General features: G+C 36.9%; 1 protein-coding gene across 1 annotated transcript in view; it reads right to left on the bottom strand.

The window, feature by feature from the left end:
* WDR36 (WD repeat domain 36) overlaps window positions 1–17,809 on the bottom strand; it is a 42,810-nt gene extending 25,001 nt beyond the window's left edge. The window contains exons 1-12 of the mRNA XM_032335573.1: window positions 17,495–17,809; window positions 15,508–15,535; window positions 13,422–13,522; window positions 11,826–11,943; window positions 9,641–9,773; window positions 8,160–8,214; window positions 6,422–6,554; window positions 5,928–6,103; window positions 5,290–5,410; window positions 4,748–4,813; window positions 1,853–1,939; window positions 561–706 (exon numbers count right to left, since the gene is read on the bottom strand). Coding sequence (XP_032191464.1) covers window positions 561–706; window positions 1,853–1,939; window positions 4,748–4,813; window positions 5,290–5,410; window positions 5,928–6,103; window positions 6,422–6,554; window positions 8,160–8,214; window positions 9,641–9,773; window positions 11,826–11,943; window positions 13,422–13,522; window positions 15,508–15,535; window positions 17,495–17,656 — 1,326 coding nt within the window. The 5' untranslated portion in view covers window positions 17,657–17,809. The remainder of the gene's footprint in view (window positions 1–560; window positions 707–1,852; window positions 1,940–4,747; window positions 4,814–5,289; window positions 5,411–5,927; window positions 6,104–6,421; window positions 6,555–8,159; window positions 8,215–9,640; window positions 9,774–11,825; window positions 11,944–13,421; window positions 13,523–15,507; window positions 15,536–17,494) is intronic.
* Between the last annotated feature and the right edge of the window lie 7,391 nt (window positions 17,810–25,200).

Below are 25,200 nucleotides of genomic sequence, written 5' to 3' on the forward strand. Positions count from 1 at the left end.
AGAAAATTGGGGTGCCTGGGTGGCTCAGTGGGTTAAAGCCTCTGCCTTCAGCTCAAGTCATGATCCCAGAGTCCTGGGATAGAGCCCCACATCGGGCTCTCTGCTCAGCAGGGAGCCTGCTTACCCCCCTCTCTCTCTGCCTGCCTCTCTGCCTACTTGTGATCTCTGTCTGTCAAATAAATAAATAAAATCTTAAAAAAAAAAAAAAAGGAAAAAAAACCTTAAGATTCACATTCCCTGAATATAGTACTATACATTCAACATAATTAAGGTAAGAAAGTTCATTGATAAATGCTGAATTCATCTTCAAAGGGTATTCTGAGTAATCCTATACCAATTAGAAAACTAAAATAATATACTATATCTGATTAAGAAAAGCTTAACTTAAACCTAAAATAAATCTCTACCATTGCAAAACTTAACATTATTAGGGAATAATTTCAAAATGTTAATTATTTTCTTTCAACCAGTATTATCATTAATAAACCTGAGCATAATAAGATTACCACCGACAGTTTTATAGGAGAAAATGCTCTTATAAAAAATTCAAGCTCACTTACAGTTGCAGTTATGTCATCTTTCTTCAGCTCTTTTGGCTTGAGAAAGTAAGCACCTATTGTAGATCTCTGATAATTCCAGGTTGAACAAGATAATTTACCTTGATGGCAAGCAATGATACTATCCCAGTCACTTTCACGAGCTTCCTCTAAAACATAATAAAAATAATAAATCAAATTACATTTTATTCCCTCATCATTCGCCTTTTATTTATTAAGTATATAATATTCATATTTTTATTAACCTCTAGACACATGATGGTTTACAGGTAATTCTGGATAGCACTGAGCTTCTAATCTAACAAGGGATTCTGATTAGAAGAAACTATATCACTTCTCGGCCTTTTGGCTAAGATCAAGTATAAAAGAAACTATAATAAAGAATATAGTGTCTAATAAAAGCACTCAGGAAGTTTACTAAGAGATTTGAGGTCAGAACTAACTGGCTCCCAGAAAGAAGCAGTAAAACAAATAGCAATTAATGGGGGAGCAGGAAACAGGGACACAAACAGGTTCAAGAGTAACATGAACAAAATGAAACATAGCAAGTATTTCCCTGAGAAGGATGGGAAGCAGGCAAGGCAACTGGGGCCACATATCACAAAGAATCATGAAAGCCACGTTATGGAGAGGAGACTGCACCCTATAAATAATAAGGGCCTCTGAAAGGTTTTTAAGCAGGTGAGTGACATGATTCAGATGTTTTAGGAAGATCACTCAGCTCTAAGACAAAAAATAGGAGGTGGTCAAAAGCAAATTTACAGAAAAAAGAATCCATGATCTGGTTGATACAATAACCTTGAAATGGAAATGGTGCCTTATTTCTATGATAACTTTCACTGAACAATCCCATCACCTATCTACATTTATCTTAGAATCACTTCTTTGAATCAACACCACTCAAATGATGTAGCATAATAAGACCTCAAAGTATTTTGATTTTGATTAAATTAGAGCTGGATGTTCTCCATTCTTACCTTTTTAACATTAGTGACTCTCATTATACCAGGCATATAACAGATTAAGAAGTGTTACAAAATGAAATACCAAACACTATTTATTAATAAGTCTTACAGAGAAGAACAAAACTTGAAATTAAAAGGTAACAATTACAAATTATAGGTGACCCTTTTTTAGTCTTCACATTAGATGTCCATACACTTGGCATTTCTTCCAAATGCTTATTAATATTTGCAAAAACATTTCTTAAAATGAAGAAAATTTAAAAACAGATAGTAGGAAAAATAAAAAAATAAAGTAGAACTTCTCTCAAAACAGGGTATTAAGTTACTTACCAGCTGCAAATTTTGTGATGGGTGGAAGTCTTACTGATATGGCATTCTGAAGTCCTTTACGTTTGACTCTTTTTTTATTTATTAATCCTAGGGTTGAGGGAGAGGAGAATACAGCTAAGACCTTCTTAATGAAATAAGTATGTAACAGAAAAGCTATTCCTTGTCACATAACTACAAAGTTCAAGATACTCCTATTTAAGTCAGAAGCCATATAAAGATGTTATTACCACTATTATTTAATCATTTATGAAATTCAATCTATATAATTACATAAAAACATAAGTAATTGAAAAATGAAAGTAAAAATAATCATTTTTTACAGATGACAGTCATACACTCATGTTAATCAAGAAAAACAATCAAATAATTATTTGAAGTAATAATCATTTCATTGGACCACATATAGAAACAATTAAAAAAAAAAATGACTGGCACAAAAACAGACACATAGACCAGTGGAATAGAGTACAAAGTACAGATATGGACCCTCAATTCTGTTGTCAAATAATCTTCAACAAAGCAGGAAAAAATATACAGTGGAAAAAGACCGTCTCTTCAATAAATGGTGATGGGAAATTGGACAGCTATGTGTAGAAGAATGAAACTCAGCGATTCTCTTTCACCATATACAAAAATAAACTCAAAATGAATAAAAGACATCAATGTGAGGCAGGAATCTATCAAAATCCTAAAGTAGAGCATAGGCAGTAACCTCTTCAACATTGGCCACAGCAACTTCTTTCAAGACATTTCTCCAAAGGTAAAAGAAACAAAAGCAAAAATGAACTTTTGGGACTTCATCAAGATTAAAAGCTTCTGCACAGCAAAGGAAACAGTCAACAAAACAAAGAGGCAACCCACGGAATGGGAGAAGATACTCGCAAATGACACTATAGACAAAGGGCTGCTATCGGAGATCTATAAAGAACCCCTCAAACTCAACACCAAAGAACAGATATTCATATCAAAAAATGGGCAGAAGACAAGAAGAGACACTTCTCCAAAGAAGACATACAAATGGCTAACAGACACATGAAAAAATGTTCATCATCATAAACCACCAGGGAGATTCAAATCAAAACCATATTGAGATACCACCTTACATCAGTCTGAATGGCCAAAATCAACAACACAGCAAACAATAAGTGCTAGAGAGGATGTGGAGAAAGGGGAACCCTCTTAGACTATTGGTGGGAATGCAAATTGGTGCAGCCACTTTGGAAAACAGTGTGGAGAGTCCTTAAGAAATTAAAAATAGAGCTACCCTATAACCCTGCAATTGCACTACTGGGTATCTACCCCAAAGATACAGATGTAGTGAAAAGAAGGGCCATCTGTACCATAATGTTCACAGCAGCAAGGGCCACAGTTGCCGAACTGTGAAAGAATCAAGATGCCCTTCAATGGACGAATGGATAAGGAAGATGTGGTCCATATACACTATGGAGTATTATGCCTCCATCAGAAAGGATAAATACACAACTTTCCTATCAACATGGCCAGGACTGGAAAAGATTATGTTGAATGAAAGAAGTCAAGCAGAGTCAATTATCATATGGTTTCACTTACTTGTGAAGCATAAAAAATAACACAGAAGACATTTGGGAGATGGAAAGAAGTGAGCTGGGGGAAATCGGAGGGGGAGACAAACCATGAGACTGTGGACTCTGAGAAACAAACTGAGGATATTGGAGGGGGTGGGGTGAGCTTGGTGGTGGGTATTATGGAGGGCACATATTGCATGGAGCACTGGGTGTGGTGCATAAACAATGAAATTTGGAACACTGAAAAAAAAATTAAATTAAATAATAAAAAAAACAAAAAACAAAAAACCACAATTGAGTTCCTATGGTGCAGTAATATCTAATATCATTGTAATTATGTTGTACTTACAATGTTATGTATTCTTATATGCTAATTATTAAATATTAAAAATTACAGGGTAGAAATACAATGAACAAAGATCACACCCATAATACTAGCAAAAAAATAAATTAGCAAATTATATTAAAATACATAAAATGCCACTGAATAATCTCAAATATGTAGGAACAATAGGAGGAAAACTAAAAAAAACTTCACTGAAATACAACTTAATGAGGATATATCATATCCTTAGATGTGAAGATTATCTTACAAATATCAATCTCTTCTGTGAATTTCAGTTATCACTTTGGATGCTGATTAAACAATGATCCAAAAAGGCATGCCCGGGTGGCTCAGTCAGTTAAGTGTCCACTTTTGGCTGGCGTCATGATCCTAGGGTCCTGGGATCAAGCCCCACTTCAGGCCTCCTATTCAGTGGGGAGCCCGCTTCTCCTTCTCCCTCATATTCTCTCTAGCTCTCCCTTTCAAATAAATAAATTAAAAAAAAAAAAAAATCCTAAAACTCATCTGAAGTATATATATGCATAACAACTAGGACAGCAGCTTAAAAAGACTAATTATAAATAAAACTGAAAAACATTTTTGTTTAATATATAAAATCTCTCAAATGCTGGACATGATGGGAAGGGACAGAGAATAATACAAGCCCTTTTTCCAAAAAGATGGGACACTGGTTACTTTGCTACTTCCTCTAAGGTCCCTTCCATGTTTAAAATCCTGCACTCTACATATGGATCCAGTGAGATCATCAGTCTTCTGGGTGCCAGCAGTATGTTTTTACCACCCAAGATGTCTAATTATTTTCAATAACTTTATAGCAACACCTCAATCACTTCCATAGCAACACTGATCTTAAGAATCTTACTATACTCTTCTGTACAATGGTTTTTTAATTTCAGTTATGAAAAAAGGAAATTTATCAACAAAACTTCCTCTGGTTGTATCACAGTATCTTGAAATATTTCTTTTGTGACCAGTAGCTTTATTTTCACCTTGCAAATGACCTACCGTGTCCTAAACTCTTATTAAATTTTTCATGTATTGTGGAAAATGATTGAAGAGTTCCATCTTGACCTGTTGATATAGATAGAAAATACTTAGTTAAACTTCATCACAATAATGGATCATTTGAATGACAGATCTTATAAAATTAGATTCTTAAAACCTTAAAATTGTAATTTGGGATACTTTAAAAGGAGAGCTGGATTGCAACTACCATATTCACCTATGCATAGAATGTCAATTAGTAAGAACAAAGGACAAAATGAAGTATGAATAATCTTCAGCATATTATTATACTAGTCAAGGGCTGCAGTTTCAGAATTTGACCATCTCTGAGAATCAATAAATAAAATAACACTCCAAATGCAGATAATATCATCTACAATGTTTACCTGAAATATTCAAAAAGAATCTCATTTCCCCAGATTTCCAAATCACTCTAAGGGGTATCTGAATTCAAAATTTGTAAATACCAAACCTAATAAATATTAAGCACCCTGCTCTCAATACTTGCTTGAATAAACTAAAAGCACAAAATGGAAACTCACTTGCACTAAGAATTTGCTGTCCGTTTTGTCCATAATATCTGATTTTGGTAAGAGGAGCACTATGTCCCATTCTGAATCTCAAAAGCCGACCTTCACCTGTGGGACCATCAAATATCCATATCTGCAAAGAAATAAAAAGATACGGTTCTTTTGCAATGTGTTAGGTAATCTGAAAGCAGTGAGACCATCTTCTACATATATCAATTGGCACCAGGTGGTGCTTGCCAGGCTGCTGACCCTGGAGAGGGGCCTGGGGAGAGAGAAACTATTAACTTTCTCCCTTCACTGCAATCATGTAACCTGCTGTGCTCTTTGCTTCATCTATACCATTACCTTATCCCATTTTCCTCTCATCTTCTAGGTTCCAGAATCAGACATTAAAACATGATTAGGGGCATCTGGGTGACTCAGTGGGTTAGGCCTCCACCTTCGGCTCAGGTCATGACCCCAGGGTCCTGAGATCAAGTCCCGCATCGGGCTCTCTGCTCAGTGGGGAGCCTGCTTCCCCATTCTCTCTCTTCTAGCCTTTCTGCCTACTTGTGATCTCTGTCAAATAAATAAAATCTTTAAAAAAAAAATGCTTGTAATAACCCCAAGGATAGAAGCCAGGAAAATGGTAACAATGATAATCATAATACCCTCAGAGCATTATCAGCACCATTTGTGACAAGAAGTGGTTCTCTATGGAGAAATGTCAGCCCGGCAATTGCTGTAGAATGTGCATTTCTCATTTGATTGATTAATTTTTTGTCTTCTAGATCCCAGAGTCCAATATGACCACACGGGCTTCCAGCTGCCATTATTGGATGACCATCTGTTATCAAAAATAAAATATATTAAGAAAAACATGCACCAAAAATCTTAAAAAGAAAACACAAAACATGCACCATAAAACTACCAAACTTAACAATTCTTCTCTCTACCCTTCTAACCCATAAAGATAAAGTTAGAAAAAGACTATCCTCCAATAATCTATTCATAATCCACTGGCTATTTGTAATGCAGTATTTCAGTCATTTCTATTAAATACATTAAATTGTAAGCAAAGATCCATTTGGAAAGTTTCTATGGACTTCAAAGTAATGTATTTTAAATTTTCTTAATACTTATCGATAAGTAAGTTAAAAGTTACCTGTGCGAAATGAAATCGAAGTAATAGGTCCCCAGTCTTGATGAAATTTCATTAATGTTTCATCAAATTTAATGTTGTGAATGACAACCTGACCTGACATAAGACCAACAGCAACAACATCCACAGCTGGTGCCTGAAAATTAAATTATTCAGCTTTTTATTCTTAATCAAAATAACTTTAATAATCCTGATGTTACGCATCATTACTTATGTGTTAACAAAAAAATGGAATATCTTCCTGAGGATGGCAAAAAAACAGTATTACCATTCCAGCATGCTTTGTTATTTCATGTATAAGTATTTAGGAATGATGTTTTCAAGTTACTTCCCTGCTTCAAATGTGGTAGCCACCATCAACCTCCTCACTCTAAAACACAGCTGACATGGTAAGAAAATGGCCATGAAAGAGAAGGAATCTGATATATGAAATCACTACAGATCACGGACAGGACAGAAACAGAAAATAGAGACAACTCGTAGAAAAATATATAAAGGCTTGCCATATGCACGGCAACACAAAAGGTCAAGTATAAAGAAAATGATGAATTACGTATCCAAGGAAAACAGGAAGAGCCTATAAAACATGCTAAAAGGCAAAAAAGTTTTACAATTAGTCTGTTTCAGCTCTAATAATCTAGGAATATACTCTTCATTTTATACAGCAGTCTTAGATATAGGCTCCACAATAAGTTTCTCTATTTTAGCAAAGAAGATCAGTCTCCCTGGGGCGCCTGGGTGGCTCAGTGGGTTAAGCCGCTGCCTTCGGCTCGGGTCATGATCTCAGGGTCCTGGGATCGAGTCCCGCATGGGGCTCTCTGCTCAGCGGGGAGCCTGCTTCCTCCTCTCTCTCTCTCTCTCTCTGCCTGCCTCTCCAACTACTTGTGATTTCTCTCTGTCAAATAAATAAATAAAATCTTCCAAAAAAATAAATAAATAAATAAAAAATAAGAAGATCATTCTCCCATACCATTACAGAATGGAATCAGGCTAACCATTTGATTAAATTTTCATCAAGCGACTATTATGTATAAGACCCTGGGGAAACTAAAACAAGTATGATTCCTTGTCCTCAGGGGATCTAATGTGAGATACCTTTGCGGTCTTATGGGTAGGCAAAAGCAAAGCAAAGTTGAGGGTAGTGAGAGAGAATGAAAGAATAAATATAAACTGGGCACATATAAGCAATAAATATTTCAAAGGACAAGGATACACTGGAAGTTCATGTGTCCAATATATGCAAAAGATTCTCTGCAAACATATATTCATTCATTCATACATGTTCTGCAAACTCATAAAAACAAAAGCAGATATTTATGGAAGAGTCTAGCTGATGAAATATCAGGATTTGGGTCCCAATTGTTCCAAGCTACAACTCTCAAAATTCCGACAAATTTCTCTGTATGACCTACAAATCTCCTTTACTGAACAACTAACTCATCTTCATCATTTCCACTCTGTACAAGGCACTGGACTACATGCTTGCAAAATGATTGGTAAACATAATCCCATATAAGCTTAGAGCATAATTTCAGGCAAAAAGATTTCTACAAATGTTCATAGGGAAAGGCATTACTTGTTTTTCATTACATTTCCAAAGCACTCTTTTGTAGGGTAATATTTATAAAAATAAATTAGTCCTATATATTATTGTCCTCAAGCCTAAAAATATGGTTGACCCCTGAAACTGAAAGATTACACTAACTTCATTTCTTCTTTGACTTTAGAGAAAAATACTAACCTGTTGAAGAGCTGTTACTCCAATTTTCCATCCCTGAAATGTATATAGTAGTTTACTACAAGAAGAAAAATAGTTGAAAGGTTTTACTTTTTTAGGAAAAAAAAATCAACTACATATTAAAAAGTGAAATAGTAACAGAAGACATTTAAGTTGTTACTTTGCCCCACACTATTTTAAGTACATATATTAACTTATTTAATACTCAAAATAATCCCATGAGGTAGATATTATCACCATTTTTCAGATATAGGAACCAAGAAACTTAATTATGTGGAACAATTAAGCTAAGGTTATATGGCTAATAATTCAGAGCCCAGACAGACCAATTCCAGATCCCATGCCTGATGCTACTAAGTAATTACTATACTATGCCAACTCTTTAACAGAAAAGAAAAACACATGACTAAAAACCATTTTATATTACAAACTGTAATAAAAAAACCATCACAGAATGCAGGCAGATCTCTAAAAAATATTACAGAAGGGAATGTTACTATGATATTAATGTCAAAAATGATTAAATCACAAGTGATGCTGCTCTAAATTTTGAAATCAAGCCACAAATGATAAGTCCTTGAGGAAACAAATTCTGAAATTTTTATAATGATACTCAATAAAATATTAAATCACATAGTAAATTCAGTAAGTGGGCACAGATTAATTTACTCAATGATTACCCAAGGGATACTAATGTACAATAGTGTAAACATCACATGAAGAGCCTCAATAGATAAGCTTAGGGGCAGAGAAAATACCTCTTAGTCATTATCCCTGAGATAAGCAGAGTGAATAGTCAATGATATCTGTTAAACTGAATGAAAATGCTGATTTAAAACTGAGAACTAGGATGAACCTTTAATAATCTTATTTTCCTTTTCAAATTTACAAGGGCTTTAAAAAGGACAATTTGGAAGTTCAAATATTTTTGTCTCTTTAATGCTATATAAAGATGACTGAGCTGCCACTTTCTTCTCCAGATAAATGTTTAACTAACATTTGTCTTGCCTTTCAGCTATATTCGTAAGATTATAGATGTCCATCAAGTTTGTGATTGCTAATAAAAGTACTTCTACCCTGAAAATGATTCCTAAACACTAGCACTAAATTAACACTGATTTACTTTGCCTTCTCCTACCTTTTCAGTTTATTGAAAACTAGATGCTGTCCATCATAATTACTTTCTTATGTTACTTTGCAATAGTCTTCTCTATAGCTATATGGATTCTTTACAATAGATTATGGTGATGGCCATAAATATCCATCAAATGGGTATTTATAAAGCTGCCCACCATGTCTCAACACCACGTGCCAGGCCCTTTTGCATGTCATGCCATGAGTAACAACCCCAAAGACAGATACTGAAAGCCCTCCAAATAAACATATAAAGGCAGGGAGAACTGCAAGACTTAGTATGCATTAGGGAACAGTAGGTAAGGATAAGATGGGAACCACCTATGTTATATTCTAAACAAAGTGCTTACTTGGATTTTACATTCCACAACTGTAGGCTTCCTTGTTCACTGCCGAGAAGTATTTTATTCAAGTAGGTACTTGGGTGCAAAATTGCAGAAATTTTAAACACCGATTTATCAAAAGTCAACTGCAGGTATTCCTCTGCAAAAGTCAAAGTTATAAATAATATGTAATTATTTTTTATATACCCATATTATTTAGCCCTTAAAGTAAGTCTACCAAATCAAAAATTTATGTCCTAATATAAACCAAAGACTTATATACTAACCTATGCCCATTTCTTGAAAAATTAAACAAATGTGATGAGGGGCAAGTTGTAAATATAATTTAAACTGCCAGAAATTTTCTAAGAGTTCTAATATCAACACTATTAAAACTTTCACTCATTGCTAGATTATAGGAATAAAAAATAAATATTAAAGAAAAGTGACTCTAGGAATCAGCCTTACTATTTTTATAATTTGACCAAGAGGCAAAATGAATATTCCAAGTGAAGTGCTTGTACTGAGCTCTAGAATGAATGACTGACCACTCAAAGATGTAAAAAATAAGAGGCAAATCTTGGTGAAACTAAAATAGGGCTTCTCACACATTTCCACAGAACCTCTAACAGAGGAAAGAAAAAGAACTTACAGCCCTGTAGAGTAGAGAATAGGAAACCCAGCCATTTTTTGAAATCTTACCTTTATTTAAAATTCTTACGTGCAAATTTTGTTTTCTACTTCATAGTTCATGCATAATGAAGACAATTTTTCTTTTTCTTTTTTTTTATTTAAGATTTTATTTATTTGTCAGAGAAAGAGAGCACACACAAACGGGAAGCAGCAGGCAGAGGGAGAAGCAGGCTCCCTGCTGAGGAAGGGGCCCAAAGTGGGACTCAATCCGGGGACCCTGGAATCATGAGCTGAGGCAAAGGCAGATGCTTAACCCACTGAGCCACACAGGCATCCTGTAAACAATTTTTCACTAAATTTTCTCCAAAATTTGAATATCAAACAAGGTAAATTTCACTTAATTTTTAGTCTCACATACTATGTGGCACACTGCTACACATTCCTAGAGATATACTGTATATTCAGTATATCTAGAGATATACTGTATATTCACCTTTTTAAACTGTACCCAGTTTAAAAACGTGAAAATCATACAAACCTTAAATCCTACTTTAAAAGAACCTTGTCTCTATTTGCAACCAGTAATTTTACTTATTAAGCAACATAAACAGCTCCCTAAGGACAGGTTCAATGTGTTGCTGTAACAATAATAAAAAGCCGGCACCAGCAACAACAGAAAGCCTGCTGGACTATAAAAATCAGATTCCCTAACTTTATTAAAGTCTTTTAACACCCATCTGCATAATGACTATTTCAGGAATTCTGCTCCCTTTACTTGGGCAAAGACAGAACAAAGGTCTAATTTGAACAAGAACATAGATTAACTTCCAAGAGGGCAATTTTTACTAAAAACAAACATAACTCATAGAACAATGAGTTAATCAAGAGAAAATGTAGGCTAGAAAATGTAAACAGATTAAAAATAAACCACATAAATGCTTGAATTCATGGGAGATCCATAGTCTTTTATTGAGGGGGGATATTCTGGGTATAAATTCCCAACCTTTGAAGATTAAGACAGTCCTACAGACACAGCTCAGTACCACTGTATAAGAGTATCACAGTTAAAGTACACTGACTTACATTCTTAGAAACAGGATGGATTACTTTCCTTCAGATTACAGGTTCTTAGTTGACTACTCTAATTTCCTTTACTGAAGGTTGAAAATACAAACCAAGAACATATACCAAAATTCACTCCATAAAGAAAATTTAGCATATCACTGAACTTGGAGAACTGCAATGTAAAATATTATTAGCAGAGAGAAACACATTTAACAGATTATAAATAGCTCAGCTAGCTGACTAAAATTGCTTATCCATATTTTACTTAAAACCTTTTTCCTCATACATATTAAAGAGTCTAAAATTTTTTCTGATTACACGTGAAACCTGACCTGGAAGTTGTGTTTTTATACATTTTTAATTATTAAATTATATTAGTAAATTTAATAGTAAATTAAATTATATTAATTTATTATAAATAATAAATTATTTATTAAATAATTAAATTATTTAATTATATTAGCTACACATATCTACCCCCCCAAAATAATGCAATAAATTGGTTGATTCTTACCTTCCGAATATATGTGCCAAATAATAAGAATGCTGTCAGTATCAACAGAAATAATGTGATCCCCAAAGGGCTGCAAAAGATGGATTTCTGCCTTATGACCCTTAAAGGTGTGTACTACCTACAATGTCAAAGTTCAAAAGAATTTTATATTATTATTCATTTACCATGTATTATTCGTATTAACCAAAATCATGCTAATCATAAAGATGCTCATGTTGAGAAAAGAAGTACAACTTTTGATTAACCAAGGTTAAAATAACAAACAGCAAAGAATCAGGCATTTCCACCTGCTCCGCCAGCCAGTCCAATAATAAGGAAGCATGGACTAGAAACCCAGAAAATGAGACCTCTGAGACTCAGCCTTACAATGGACCTTAGGGAGGATACATACACACAACTGGGCCCCTCACCCAGTCCAACCAGCACAACTCTATGCATCCTAAAAAAAGTGGTTATGTTCTAGAAGGCTGCCCTCTACAGACTCCATCACCAGCTGGTTTCCAGATGAGATGGGGGAGATAGAGCATTTGCTCCTTATAGCTTTTAGTTTTGACAGAGACCATTATCCTTATAATAGCTACATCCCTCAAAAACTACAGACCTCCCCATGGTTTCAGTTCTCACCAAGCTCCAGAAACACTATTTCTTCTCTTTACCCTCTTGACCCTAGATTCCCACAGTTAAGTTTCTGATGCCTTGCCACCCTTACTTTCTCCCTATATATATATGTATCTTCCAGGAAAACTACAAACTGAAGTATTTTGAAAAAACACACAACAACAACAACAAAAAAAACCAATAAGGATATTTTCCTATATTTGGATTCTCTAAAAATCCAAACAAGCACCCTTAAAGAACTTCACAGGTAAACTGCCTTCTTCTGCCACAGACAGTGATGATGCAGGACTCTGCGAACAATTGTCAGTCCAAGTCAGGCCTTTACAAGCACAGTGATTCGATTACCTGGCTATCTAGGCAGGCCCACTGTCACTTTCCCATTCATTCTGGACCATGAGAGCCAAGTCATCTCCCAAATCAGCTGTTCTACAACAAACTTAGAAACGAACTAATAGATTAGGACAAAGAAATACCTTTCCTTAGCAGTGTAGAGGAGAATCTAGTTTTCTCTTAGAAAACTAGAAAACAAGCACTTGCTTCTTAAGAAAAGAAGTCATGGACTGAGTTGTTCACAGTGAAAAAGTCAATTCACATAAAGCAGTGGTATAAATATGAATCTCCCAGGAAAGCATTTTCAAAGGCATTTAAAAAAAATCCTTCCCCAACCCAATATACAAAGTAGACAGCTCAGGAGATGGGGGCCAACTGAACAAGAAAATTTTGAAGAAGTTGCCCAAATATTTCTGATATTCATCCATGACAAAGAAACTGAACTAAAGTACCAGTTTTAACTAATTTTGAGAATTCGAAGAAATCAATTTCTCCTCCTTCAGAAAACTACATAAAGGTTTACGATTAAAAAAACACCATGTCCAGAGTGTCCCAGCTGAAGAATGGCAACGATAAAGTTCTCTCCACTTTCATGACAATCAACTATTGACTGCAAAAGACAAATTAACATAGTTCAGTGATACAAACCTCTTTATTACGGGCAAATGCAGAGAAAACATTCCCATAGGCAGCAAAGACTAGCCTCCCATCAGCTGCCATACAGCAGATATCCTGTGGAAGAGAGTTACCTAGGTAAAAGGAAATAGAAAATAAGTATGAAATTTTAAGATCTTGGCACAGATAGAAACCTCAACATACATGGAACATTTTTCACGGCTATAATTTAAAAATATGTAGATATGTGTGTATATATATAAATAAAAACTGAGAATCAGTATAAATTTGACATCAATGTTACTTTATACATCTAATACTATCAGACTAAAACTATGAAATCACCTTTACCTTCCCTAAGAGAACTAACGTCTGGTATTTACAGACATAAAAACATAATCCTGTAGAAATGAAGAGCTTTTTTTTTTTTTTTAAGATTTTATTTGTTTATTTGACAGAGAGAGATCACAAGTAGGCAGAGACAGACAGAGAGAGAGGGGGAAGCAGTCTCCCTGCTGAGCAGAGAGCCTGAGGCAGGGCTCGATTCCAGGACCCTGAGATCATGACCTGAGCCAAAGGCAAAGGTTTAACCCACTGAGCTACCCAGGCACCCCTAAATAAGAGCTTTTTGAAGTTATCTGGATAAAATCCTCAATATAAAAAACTGGCAGATAGTTACCTACTCCTCATGTAAATACCTCAACGAATATCAAGCTCACTAACAACTCTAGCAAAATTTTTAAAGTTAATAGAACCAAGGATCCTATTTAACTCTACCCTTTGAAAAAACTTCAGCGAAAAAACCCATCTGATAATCTACATTCTCACCCTTAAAATGAAAAATACGGTATCTATTCAGTCTACAAGGTAAATATGCCCATCATCTCTACCAATTTCTCATATGATATGATTCCTTCACTCTTCTCTATCATGGTCACACTGGCATTTTCTTTTTATTCCCTGTTTTGGGGGGGCAGGAGAGTTAGAAGACAGAGACCTGTTTTAAGTATTTTTCATGCTACATATTCCACTTTAAGATTTCACTGCCCAAATATTATTTTTATAGGGTTATCATTCACTTTGTATTTGACTTACATTATAGTGCCTTCTTTTGCGTTCTATAATCTCCTAAATAATTTTTTTTTAATTTTATTTATTTATTTGACAGACAGAGATTACAAATAGGCAGAGAGGCAGGCAGAGAGGCAGGAAAGGAAGTAGGCTCCCTGCTGAGCAGAGAGCCAGATGCAGGGCTCAATCCCAGGACCCTAGGATCAAGACCTGAGCCAAAGGCAGAGGCTTTAATCCACTGAGCCACTCAGGTGCCCCCTAAAATTTTTTTTTAATGAGACTAATAAAGTCCTCTGTTTCTGTTACAATGATCATATTTGATGGTAATACTAGGCTCTCTCAATCCTGGCAAGTCCTTTATTCTGTTAAACAGTTACCATTAGAAAAAAATATCAAAATGGAAGAAAAGGTAAAACTCTTCCTTACAGTAGAAAGAATGATGGAATAAAAAAATCACTATTTGGTAGTCATCATGCTAATAACTGGTTCAGGCAAGAATGATCACTAAATGATAAAAACAGTGGGTAAAACTCTGAAAAGTAATAGTACATTGACATAGTCTCAGTGGATCTTACCACAAGATACTTATTAATTATAACAGGTAAAACTTCAAAATGGAGCCTCCTGATAAATGCCACCTTAATAAAATGATCAAAGTTCACTGCCAGGACTAACCAAGGGCATGCGCCTGCTAATACTATTCACTGAGAATTCTGCATTATTTCTTTGTTTTTCTCGCCATAGGGGATAACCTGAATCTAATCACGAGGAAACATTAGAAAAAATCCAACTGAAGGACATTCTAAAAAAGAACTAGACTAAACTCTTCAAAAGTGTCAATGCTGAGAAACACAAATTTAAAAAGACTCAAGACACAACAATAAAATGCAGCATACGATCCTATCCTGGACTTTTTTTTTTTTACTATTTAAGTTTATCAGAACTACACACTGGATTTCTTATATACTCTGTAAGTCTTAATGTTAAAATTTTTAAGATTTTTAAAAGATACTAAAATGCATAAATTCAGCATAAAGTTTACACTTACTTACTGCAACCAGACTAAGTTTCTGAACCTGTTTAAAAAGAAAAAAAAATTAGATTGTAATTGCTTTTGTTAATGAACATTTAACACCTAAAAATTAGAATATAATCTCACACATAAGTTTGCTATATTATCTTTCCTTATAAAGACACTTACTGATCCTCATTTTTCATTATTAGGAAAGCTTATATTTTCAACTATTTCATCAGGAGTAGTGATGGAAAGGGTAGACAAATGTTTTCTGTAAAGAGTTATACAGTAAATATTTTCAGGCTTTGTAGGCTATGTGGTCTTTGCTGAACTGCTAAGAAAACATGGAAACATATAATAAACACATATATTAACAAATGTGTATGACTCTATTCCAATAAATTTTATTTATGGATACAGAAATTTGATTTTCATGTAATTTTCATATGCCATGGCATATTATCATCCTTTTGATTTTTTTCCCCCAATGATTTAAAAATGTCAAAGCCACCCAACTCTGAAGCACAGAGCCGAGAGGGGTATAAGTGGAAATTCAAATTGTAGAGATGCAAGAATCCTAAGACTGAAAAGGCCCTTGGAGATCAAATTAAATATCCTATTTCTTAAGTTGAAGTAGACACAGGTTTCCATTCCATGCCAAAATTCAATTATATTGAATCCTACTATTGTGCCAAATTTCCTTGGAGGTTGTTTTATTAGAATAAACACAAATACATCTGTAAAAATGCTTTGAGTAACTAATGCTTTGAGTACTAATAAAAATGCTTTGAGTAAACAAAAACAAATGGTGGGCAGGATTGGCTTGCAGGGTCTAGTTAGTTGACCCCAATCTATGGTTATTGATCCAGCGGTATAACCGTGACAAGGTTACCCTACTTACCCACTGCCTCAAATTCATCTACAAAGTAAGAATTAAAATTGGTACCTGCTTTATGGGATTATTATGAGTATTCAATGTGCAAAATTTGTATATAACAGAATGGAGCCAGTCATAAATAATGCTCAGTAAGTGTTAGCGACCATCACCACCACCATGTCCACCTCGGGCATGATCTTCACTTTCCTCTTCCACTAACTCAACCAGCTACAACTACCTATCCTTGCTAATAACCCATTTGCTTTCCACAATCCTTCAAAGAATACAACTTCACGGTTCGGTTTCCTGAAAAAGCAATCAATCCTGGTTATTATTATTCTCAACATCGAGAAAAGGTCCCTGCTTTCACAGAGCATACCTTGATTTGGAGATAAAGGAGAAACGTAAACAGCAACCAAAGACCATGACAATGATGAGAAATTAAAGGAGAAAACCCATCAACTAACAGGCAGGAACACCTGGGCAAAGAACTTAAACTTCAGAAACTGTTTTCTAGTTTACGTAAGGGTGCTCCGAAAAAAAACCATACCTATCTCGTAGGGAAAGGAATTGCTGCAAGGTTGAGACGGAAGAGGCACGGTGCCAAACCCTCAATGTTGGTAGAAACAGATGCTCAGGGGAAGTTTTAAGGAAACTAGTTTGCTGCCAAATGGGGACAGTCTCCCAAATCACAATTAATCTCACCCCTCTAGTTCTTCCAATGCATTTTAATCTAATTTTCTAATCCAGGCTGGGTCAGAAATCGCACAATGAAACTTACAAGCCTTTCTTGTTAAGAATTCAGGGGGCTAGGACTTGTCTTAACCACATTTACATCTTCAAGAGAACTTCAACAGATATTTAGTGAATAGGCTGCCACAGAACTGAAATAAATGCTTTCTGGTCTTTGCCCCTAGCGAGCGGCCTCCGAAAGTCGCCCCACGCGGACTGCAAGGGCAAAAGGAAGCAGCACGTGGATGTGAAGCGGCGGGGAAACCGGACAGGTAGGGGTTAAGGAAGAGACGGGGAGAAAAGGGAAGCCCTGGCATCGGCCGGGGGAGGAAGGCGGGATTGCTCCCAGGAAAGGGCTGGGGGCTCGGAAGGGGGATTCCTGGGAAGCGCGAGAAGGAAGAAGTCACTCACGTCGTAGGTGTGGAAGCTCTTGCCCACGCAGGTCGTCACGTAGAATCGGCGCTTCAGCGCACTGAACCGCACCACGTGTGGAATGTCAGTGCTAAAAAGCCCCAAAGCCCGGAACCCGGCGAACAGCGCACTGCTGGTGCGACCTTCGGAGCCCCGCTCCATCGTTACTGAGGACCGGGTTCCTCTACACTCCAGTCCCGTTGGAAAGCGCTGACCAGGACCTTCACGGCTTCTCGTGGCACCGTACTTTGCCGGCGCTACATACTTACAAGCGCGCTTCCGGTACGCGCTGCCCAGGACGTTAGCGGAGACTGCTCTAGTGCAATTGAAAAAGAACTCCCTCCGGAGCTCTCAGGGAAGGCGCGACTTCGGTTCCGCGGACCGCAGTCTCCAAGTGCTCTTGTTCAAGTCCCCAGCGCTGCTGAGGCTGGAATAAACTGGAATCAGTTTTCAGCGGGACCTTGCGGGAGGGTTTTTTTTTTTTTTTTTAATTTATTTATTTGACAGATGGAGATCAGAAGTAGGCAGAGAAGCAGGCAAAGAGGACAGAGCAGGCTCCTTGCTGAGCAGAGAGCCCGATGCGGGGCTGGATCCCAGGACCCTGAGATCATGACCAGGGCCGAAGGCAGAGGCTTAACCCACTGAGCCTCCCGGGAGTCCCTAAATGTAATCTTAACACAGATGGAGTCAAGTTAAACGCGTGATTATAAATGGAGAAAATTTGAACACTGGGTATTTGATATTACAAATTATTGTTAATTTTTATAGGTCATAGTATTGTGATTATGCTTTTAAAGATTCTTAATCTTTTATATATCTGTAAAAGTGAAGTGTAGCGCTTTATCTGGGGAATTGCTTTTTAAAATAATTGGGGATTTGAGCGCCTGGGTGTCCCAGTAGCTAAAGCCCAGGGCTCTTGGTTTTGGCACAAGTCGTGATCTCAGGGCACTGGGATCCAGCCACTGCTTTAAGGGGCGTTTCGCGGGCGTGGTGGGGGGTGGGAGGTCTGCTTAACCCTCTCCCTCGGTCCTTCACCCTGCTCTGCATGGTCTCTCTCTCTCTCTCTCATCAAATACATAAATAAATCTTTTAAATAAAGAAATAAATAAATAATTGGGGATGAGGCGCAGCGTTTAGATGAAACAGGATTGCTAATTGTTTAATCTGGGGGAATGCGTATTTGAGAGTTCATAATATTATTCTTATGCTTCTGTATAAAATTGAAATTTTCCATAATACAAAGGTTTTTTCTTTGTTTTTTACTGAGTTTGCTTAGAGTGAAAAATTGTAATTTTAATGTTTTTTTTTACTTTGAGTCCTGCAAATGCGTACAAGTGATTTTAATTACTAGATAGACATTTATAAGTTGTGTGTAATGCAGATGTTGCTTTTATAATCCAGAACTAAGACTTCTGCATAAATTAACAGTTTGGTAGGAAAATTGAAGTTTCTTCAATTAGGACTTTACAGTTCACAAAGCCTTTCACACCCATGATTTTACAATTTTAATAACTTAATAATATATTAAATTTTAATTTAATATAAACTAATTATAATTTAATCAATTATAATTATTATTTAATCCTCAAACCAAGGCTGTGAGGTGTTGAGGGCAAAAATTATTATTACTGTTTTACAAATAAGGAAACTGTTTCATTCCGGGTTAAGTGGTTTGTACAAAGTTCTGAGATTACTTAGTGCCCAAATCCAGACTAGCACAAAGGCTAAAAAAGTATGAGAAGGGGAGCTGAAGCTGGAGGAGAGGAGAAATATGCATCCAGCAATCACACTTTCAAGACCAAACCTTGGGCCATAAGACGTGTCTGGATTCACATTAGATAAGGAACCTGAAATTACCTGAGATTACCTGTTACCTAACTTGTTGAGGGTCCACTTAATTAATGGCAGTGTAGCAATTTGAATTTGGGCCTGTCTGATACTCAGATACTCAGTTTTAAAAATTAGAACCATCATGGAAAATCCAGCAGTGTATTAGCAGTAGATGTACATGCTAGCTATTGTGCTGTGATCTTTTAAAGGGGGGATGGTTAGGGCTGATTGTGAGTTTTCCAGTTTAACAGTTGGCCCAAGTTCCATTCTTTCCACCAGGTGGAAACTGAGTTTTCCTCCCTGAGTTGCTTGCTATTCAGCTGCCAGCAAAGTGTGTGAATGTGTGATGGGAGATAAAGAACAAGCTCTTAGTCTTTTTGCCTCCAAGGATACTAGTCAAAAATTAGAATAAAAGAAAATGTGTATATAGTAGATCATTGACAAATGATCATTTTCAATTTAATTCAACACACTAGGGATTCACAATATTCAGGTTAATTAAATATACAGCTGTGCCATGTTGTCATTTCTAACTTTTTAAAAAGGGTTAAATATGACTGTTTCTGAGTAGTTTACATGATAAAGACCATTTCTTTTTTGTTGGTGACTTCACGTATTGTGATCACCAGCCTCCAGAATGGCCCTCAGTAATTCTTACCTCCTGTAGTCAATGCCCTTGCGTAGTTCCCTCTCACACTAAATAGGGCTAATTTGTGTAACCCGGCTAGGTCGTAAAAGACTTCGAAGGTTTTGATTTGCTCCTTTCTGGTCACTTGCTCTACAGGCAGTCAACAGCCACTTTGGGAGGATACTCAAGGAGTCCTAAGTTCAAATATTTCATAGGAAAACCAGATTATTCTCGTAAGAATTTACAATATGATGTTTTATCAAATCAGATTATTAATGACAAAGAATGATTTCTCCTCCTCTATGACTGCTGGGGTGAGAGAGCTCCTTCATCTTTGTCTAAGCTTTCTTTGATAATATAAAAAACATACTGTATTATTTTATTTTAAGGCTAGATTCTGAGGTTTCATTAGTTAGCATTAGCAACACAGAGAGGACCTATAGAGCTCAATGTAACTTGCAGAAATAGAGTAAGAGTTGAATACGATTTCTCTTTTTCTAGTAAAAAATGTTATATATATTTTAAAGATTTTATTTTATATATGTATTTATTTATTTGAGAGAGAGAAGGGAGCATGAGTTGTGGGGAGGGACAGAGGGAGAGAGAGAATTTTAAGCAGACTCTGCCCTGAGCTTGGAGCCTGACGCAATGCTTGCTCTCACAACCCTGAGATCATGACTTGAGCCAAAATCAAAAGCTGGATACCTAACTGACCGAGCTGGCCATGCATCCCTAAAAGAATGTTAAAATGAGTACTACTTATGGAAAACTGAAAACTGCTTTTGCAGTAGGTGTTCTTTTCCTACCAACCGGTTAAGAACAGTATATTACTTTATTTTGCCAATGTGGTGTTGAGTTCTGATTCATAGTACCAGCAAGCATCATTACCTACTAAAGCAAAATTATTCATAACTCCAAATTTCACTTGCAATGTTAGTTTTCATTCCCTGGCACTAATAATCAATTTAATGTAGGTGTGCTTAATATAGATATGTGTTGCACCAGCATAACAGTGTGGCTCAAGTGTATGCTAATGGTGTTGATATGGTAGTGATTCTTTTTTTTTTAATATTTTATTTATTTATTTGACAGACAGAGATCACAAGTAGGCAGAGAGGCAGGCAGAGAGGGAGGAGGAAGCAGGCTCCCTGCCAACCAGAGAGCCCGATGCAGAGCTCAATCTCAGGACCCTGGGATCATGACCTGAGCAGAAGGCAGAGTCTTTTACCCACTAAGCCACCCAGGTACCCCAATATGGTAGTGATTCTTTACAAGGAAAGCCAGGGAGAACTCTATGAACTGACTTTGCCTTGATCTATAAGCTATAGAGGAGATCTTTTTATTTTTTAAAGATTTATTTATTTATTTGACAGATAGAGATTACAAGTAGGCAGAGAGGCAGGCAGAGAGAGAGGGGTAAGTAGGCTCCCCGCTGAGCAGAGAGCCCGATGCGGGGATCCCAGGACTCTGAGATCATGACCTGAGCCAAAGGCAGAGGCTTAACCCACTGAGCCATCCAGGCACCCCTATAGAGGAGATCTTTAGAAACATAGATGTAGCTATAAGAAGATGGACATCTGAATCACAAGAGAAAGGCTGTGTAATGCAATAGAATACTGAACTAGGTGTTGTCCTTTTCTACCATTTGACCCACATCACTTAACTTCTCAAGGTCCGAGTTTCCTCTTTAACTGGTGCTCGTGGTTTGGCTTCCTACAAAGACAGCAATGAGTATTCTTGGAGCAGTTTTTCATTATTGTGATAACAAATAACCTGAGTGGACTTGATCAGGCATAGAGCAGGGAGGTCGGTATGTTTGATTGCCCTGGGTGAAAGCTGCAGTGGGACATTCAAACTCAGAAAAGAGGAGCCCTTATAGACTCTGGTGACTACAACTATGACTTGAGTAACTTGGATGGGTACAGGTGCCCCCTGGGTGAATAAAGATAAAATTTAAATGTTATCAGGAGACCTGAATTGAAATAGTACTCTCTGAGGTCTGCTGTCAAAAACAGAGTGAGGGCTCTAATGAGGAATTAATCATAATAGGAAGAGGAATCTAGGCAGATGATTAGAACTTAGAAGTACCTTGGAATGCTGGAGAGGGCTGATAGTGTAGCTCCATGTCTCTGGAACCTGATGCCCCCCAAAGATGTAGGTTTGGGGAATAGACTCTGAGCATGTAAAAATAAACTAAAACAGTGGCGATCTAAGAACCAAGGACCAAAGTTCAACCTACAAAATAATCACTTATCCTTATTGTTCTGTTTCTATATGGTTTTTATTTATTAAAAAAAAAATCTTGACATCCTAATAAGATTTGGATCAAGTGACATTTAAAAAGTAAAAATGCACATGACCGGGGCGCCTGGGTGGCTCAGTGGGTTAAGCCGCTGCCTTCGGCTCAGGTCATGATCTCAGAGTCCTGGGATCGAGTCCCGCATCGGGCTCTCTGCTCAGCGGAGAGCCTGCTTCCCTTTCTCTCTCTCTGCCTGCCTCTCCATCTACTTGTGATTTCTCTCTGTCAAATAAATAAATAAAATCTTTAAAAAAAAAAAATGCACATGACCATATTTGTACCTGACAATGGTGACAAGGTCTTAACCAATTATATCTAATGAACAGTGGCCTAAGTAGATAATCTCTTAAGTTTCTCCAAGTTCTAAAATGTTACATTTTATTTTAAAGATGTGAATAACATGTCACCTAACTTGAACATCTGACTAGTACATTCTTGAACAAGAAAATCTTGATTTATAGTATTTGGCACAGAAGAGTCTTGAACACTTGGGATTTTGGGTAATTAAAGAGCAGATGCTTACAGAATGATAGCTTGTTATCTGGTTCTTGACTTGTTGTACTTACTTGAACTTTCATTATTACCCCAGATTTCTCAATAGCAGTGCACATTTCTGGCCATGTTTGGGGTGTGCCTTGACAGTGATCAAGATGCTAATTACTTGCAAGTATTTATTCAAATTCAAAAGGAAAGAGAGCCCCTTACTATATTATTAGCTTATCTAATACATTTATTTTATTTTATTTTAATATTTTAGTGGGTAAGTTCGATGAAAATGGAGATTTTTTTTTTCTTTTCCTTTTGTTCATTGATACATAACAAGCACCCAGAACAGTGCCTGGAACAAAAGAGGTACTTAAAAAACATTTGCTTCACACACAAAAAAACCCTGTATATAAAATGCTAAAAGTGTGAAATGTTTCTTTTTTTCTATATCAGTCATATTCCCTCCCAGAGTAATGAGCTGTGTGTATTGTCACAGGATTCCCAATGTTTATGCTACCTCCCTACAGCAAGATTTATATCGCTGCCTTTTGCCCGGGCTTTGCATGTTTGTGCCAAGTCATTTGCTCTTCTTCTCTGCCACAAGAGGAAGACATATCGCAGCTAGGGCTGCTTTGTTATCCTGGATCCTGGAATGAGAAGGTATGTGGACAAACCTGGAGCTGATTTGCCATTGCCAGTTGTAACATGATGGACAACTAACTCTTGATATCACAAGCCAATGGAAACTAATGGTTATTATCTCACCAAAACCTGGTGAGAACCTATATGAATTCTGGATAAATGTGAAAGTTAGCATATAAAAATGATTTAAAGAAAAAGTGTAGGGTGCCTGGGTGGCTGAATGGGTTAAGCCTCTGCCTTCAGCTCAGGTCATGATCTCAGGGACTCAGGATTGAGTCCTGCATTGGGCTCTCTGCTGAGCAGAGAGCCTGCTTCCCTCTCTCTCTGCCTGCCTCTCTGCCTACTTGTGATCTCTCTCTATCAAATAAATAAATAAAATCTTTTTTTTAAAAAATTGTAGGATGTTTTTCTTTATAAGAAGTATTAAGGCTGTGTTACAGGAAGTAAGGGAACAAGTTTCATAAATGATAAATATCCTTTGGTAGGATTTTAAGATTTTCAAGTTATCCATGTTCTCAGCTATGTGCCCAGGGATGACACAAAATAAAGGCTTAGTGGATGTTTAATGTTTGAATGCTTTCTTTTGCATTTTGTGGGGGAGGGAGTAGGTAGAGGAGGGTTGTTTAAAAAATAACCTGTTGGGGTACTGGGGTGGCTCAGTGGGTTGAGCCGAAGGGGGTGGCTCAGTGGGTTAAGCCTCTACCTTTGGCTCAGGTCATGATCTCACAGTCCTGGGATCGAGCCTGCATCAGGATCTCTGCTCAGTGGGGAGCCCGCTTCCTCCTCCCCCCACCCCCGCTGCCACCACCCCCGCCACCCCCCCCCCCACCACCCGCCACCTGCCCTCCATCTGCCCGCCTCTCTGCCTACTTGTGATTTCTGTCTGTCTGATAAGTAAATAAAATCTTTTTTTTTTTTTTAAAGGAAGGCTGTAGAGAAGAGTGGCAGACTACAACAACATTGATTCATTTTAGAATATGCTAATTCTTTGCCTTTTAGATACCTATAGAAATAATGTTGGGGAGAAAGCTGGTGGCAGACACCAGATAGCTTATCCAACTGCTGCTGCTGATTTCATTTTTGACTCATGCTAGCCTTTAAGGAACAGTTTCTTCTTGGGAAACAGATATTTAGCTTTTAATTTCAATTTAATGCATTTGTTCATTTACTCAGCGTATTTACTGAGAATCTACTGTGTGTTAGGCATTGTACCAGGGCAAAATATGAGCCATACTCATAAGATTTCACTACTTCAAATTCCACATCCAAGTGATCTATTTACCCCAAATTATTCCACAAATTTTCATATCTAAGATATCTGCTCCAAACACAGCCTAAATTCATCCTCAACACAATCTGAAATCCCTTACCATCTCTTTTCCCATAAGAAGCATAAATAGTGAAGGGGAGAATAGAAGAGGAGGGTCATAAAAGTAGGGCATCCGGGAGCACACTCTAGAAAAGTAGCAGCTCAGCTATAATCTCCAAGGCAAGAAGAGACTTGTTTAGAGGAAGCAATATGAAATATGCTAACGAGTGGCATTTCTTTTATATGCCAACTTCTCCAGTACTGCCCCTTCCATCCCAGGTCCCAACTTAGGCTTTGTTCCCCGTGATATTAAGACCTGGCTTCATCTTGCTTACTACCCCCACACCCAACCCCACTTCCAATTATTCCTTCAATTAGAGCCTCTCTTTTTGGCATTCAGATAAATTGCCTCTTTCAGCAATAGGTAACAATACACACAAACTCAAAACCAAACCTTTACTCATCTCACTCACACAGTGGGGAATTAGGATGGACTTCAAGTTTGGTAGATC

Source organism: Mustela erminea, chromosome 3 (genome assembly GCF_009829155.1).
Source record: "Mustela erminea isolate mMusErm1 chromosome 3, mMusErm1.Pri, whole genome shotgun sequence".
NCBI classification, from domain to species: domain Eukaryota; kingdom Metazoa; phylum Chordata; class Mammalia; order Carnivora; family Mustelidae; genus Mustela; species Mustela erminea.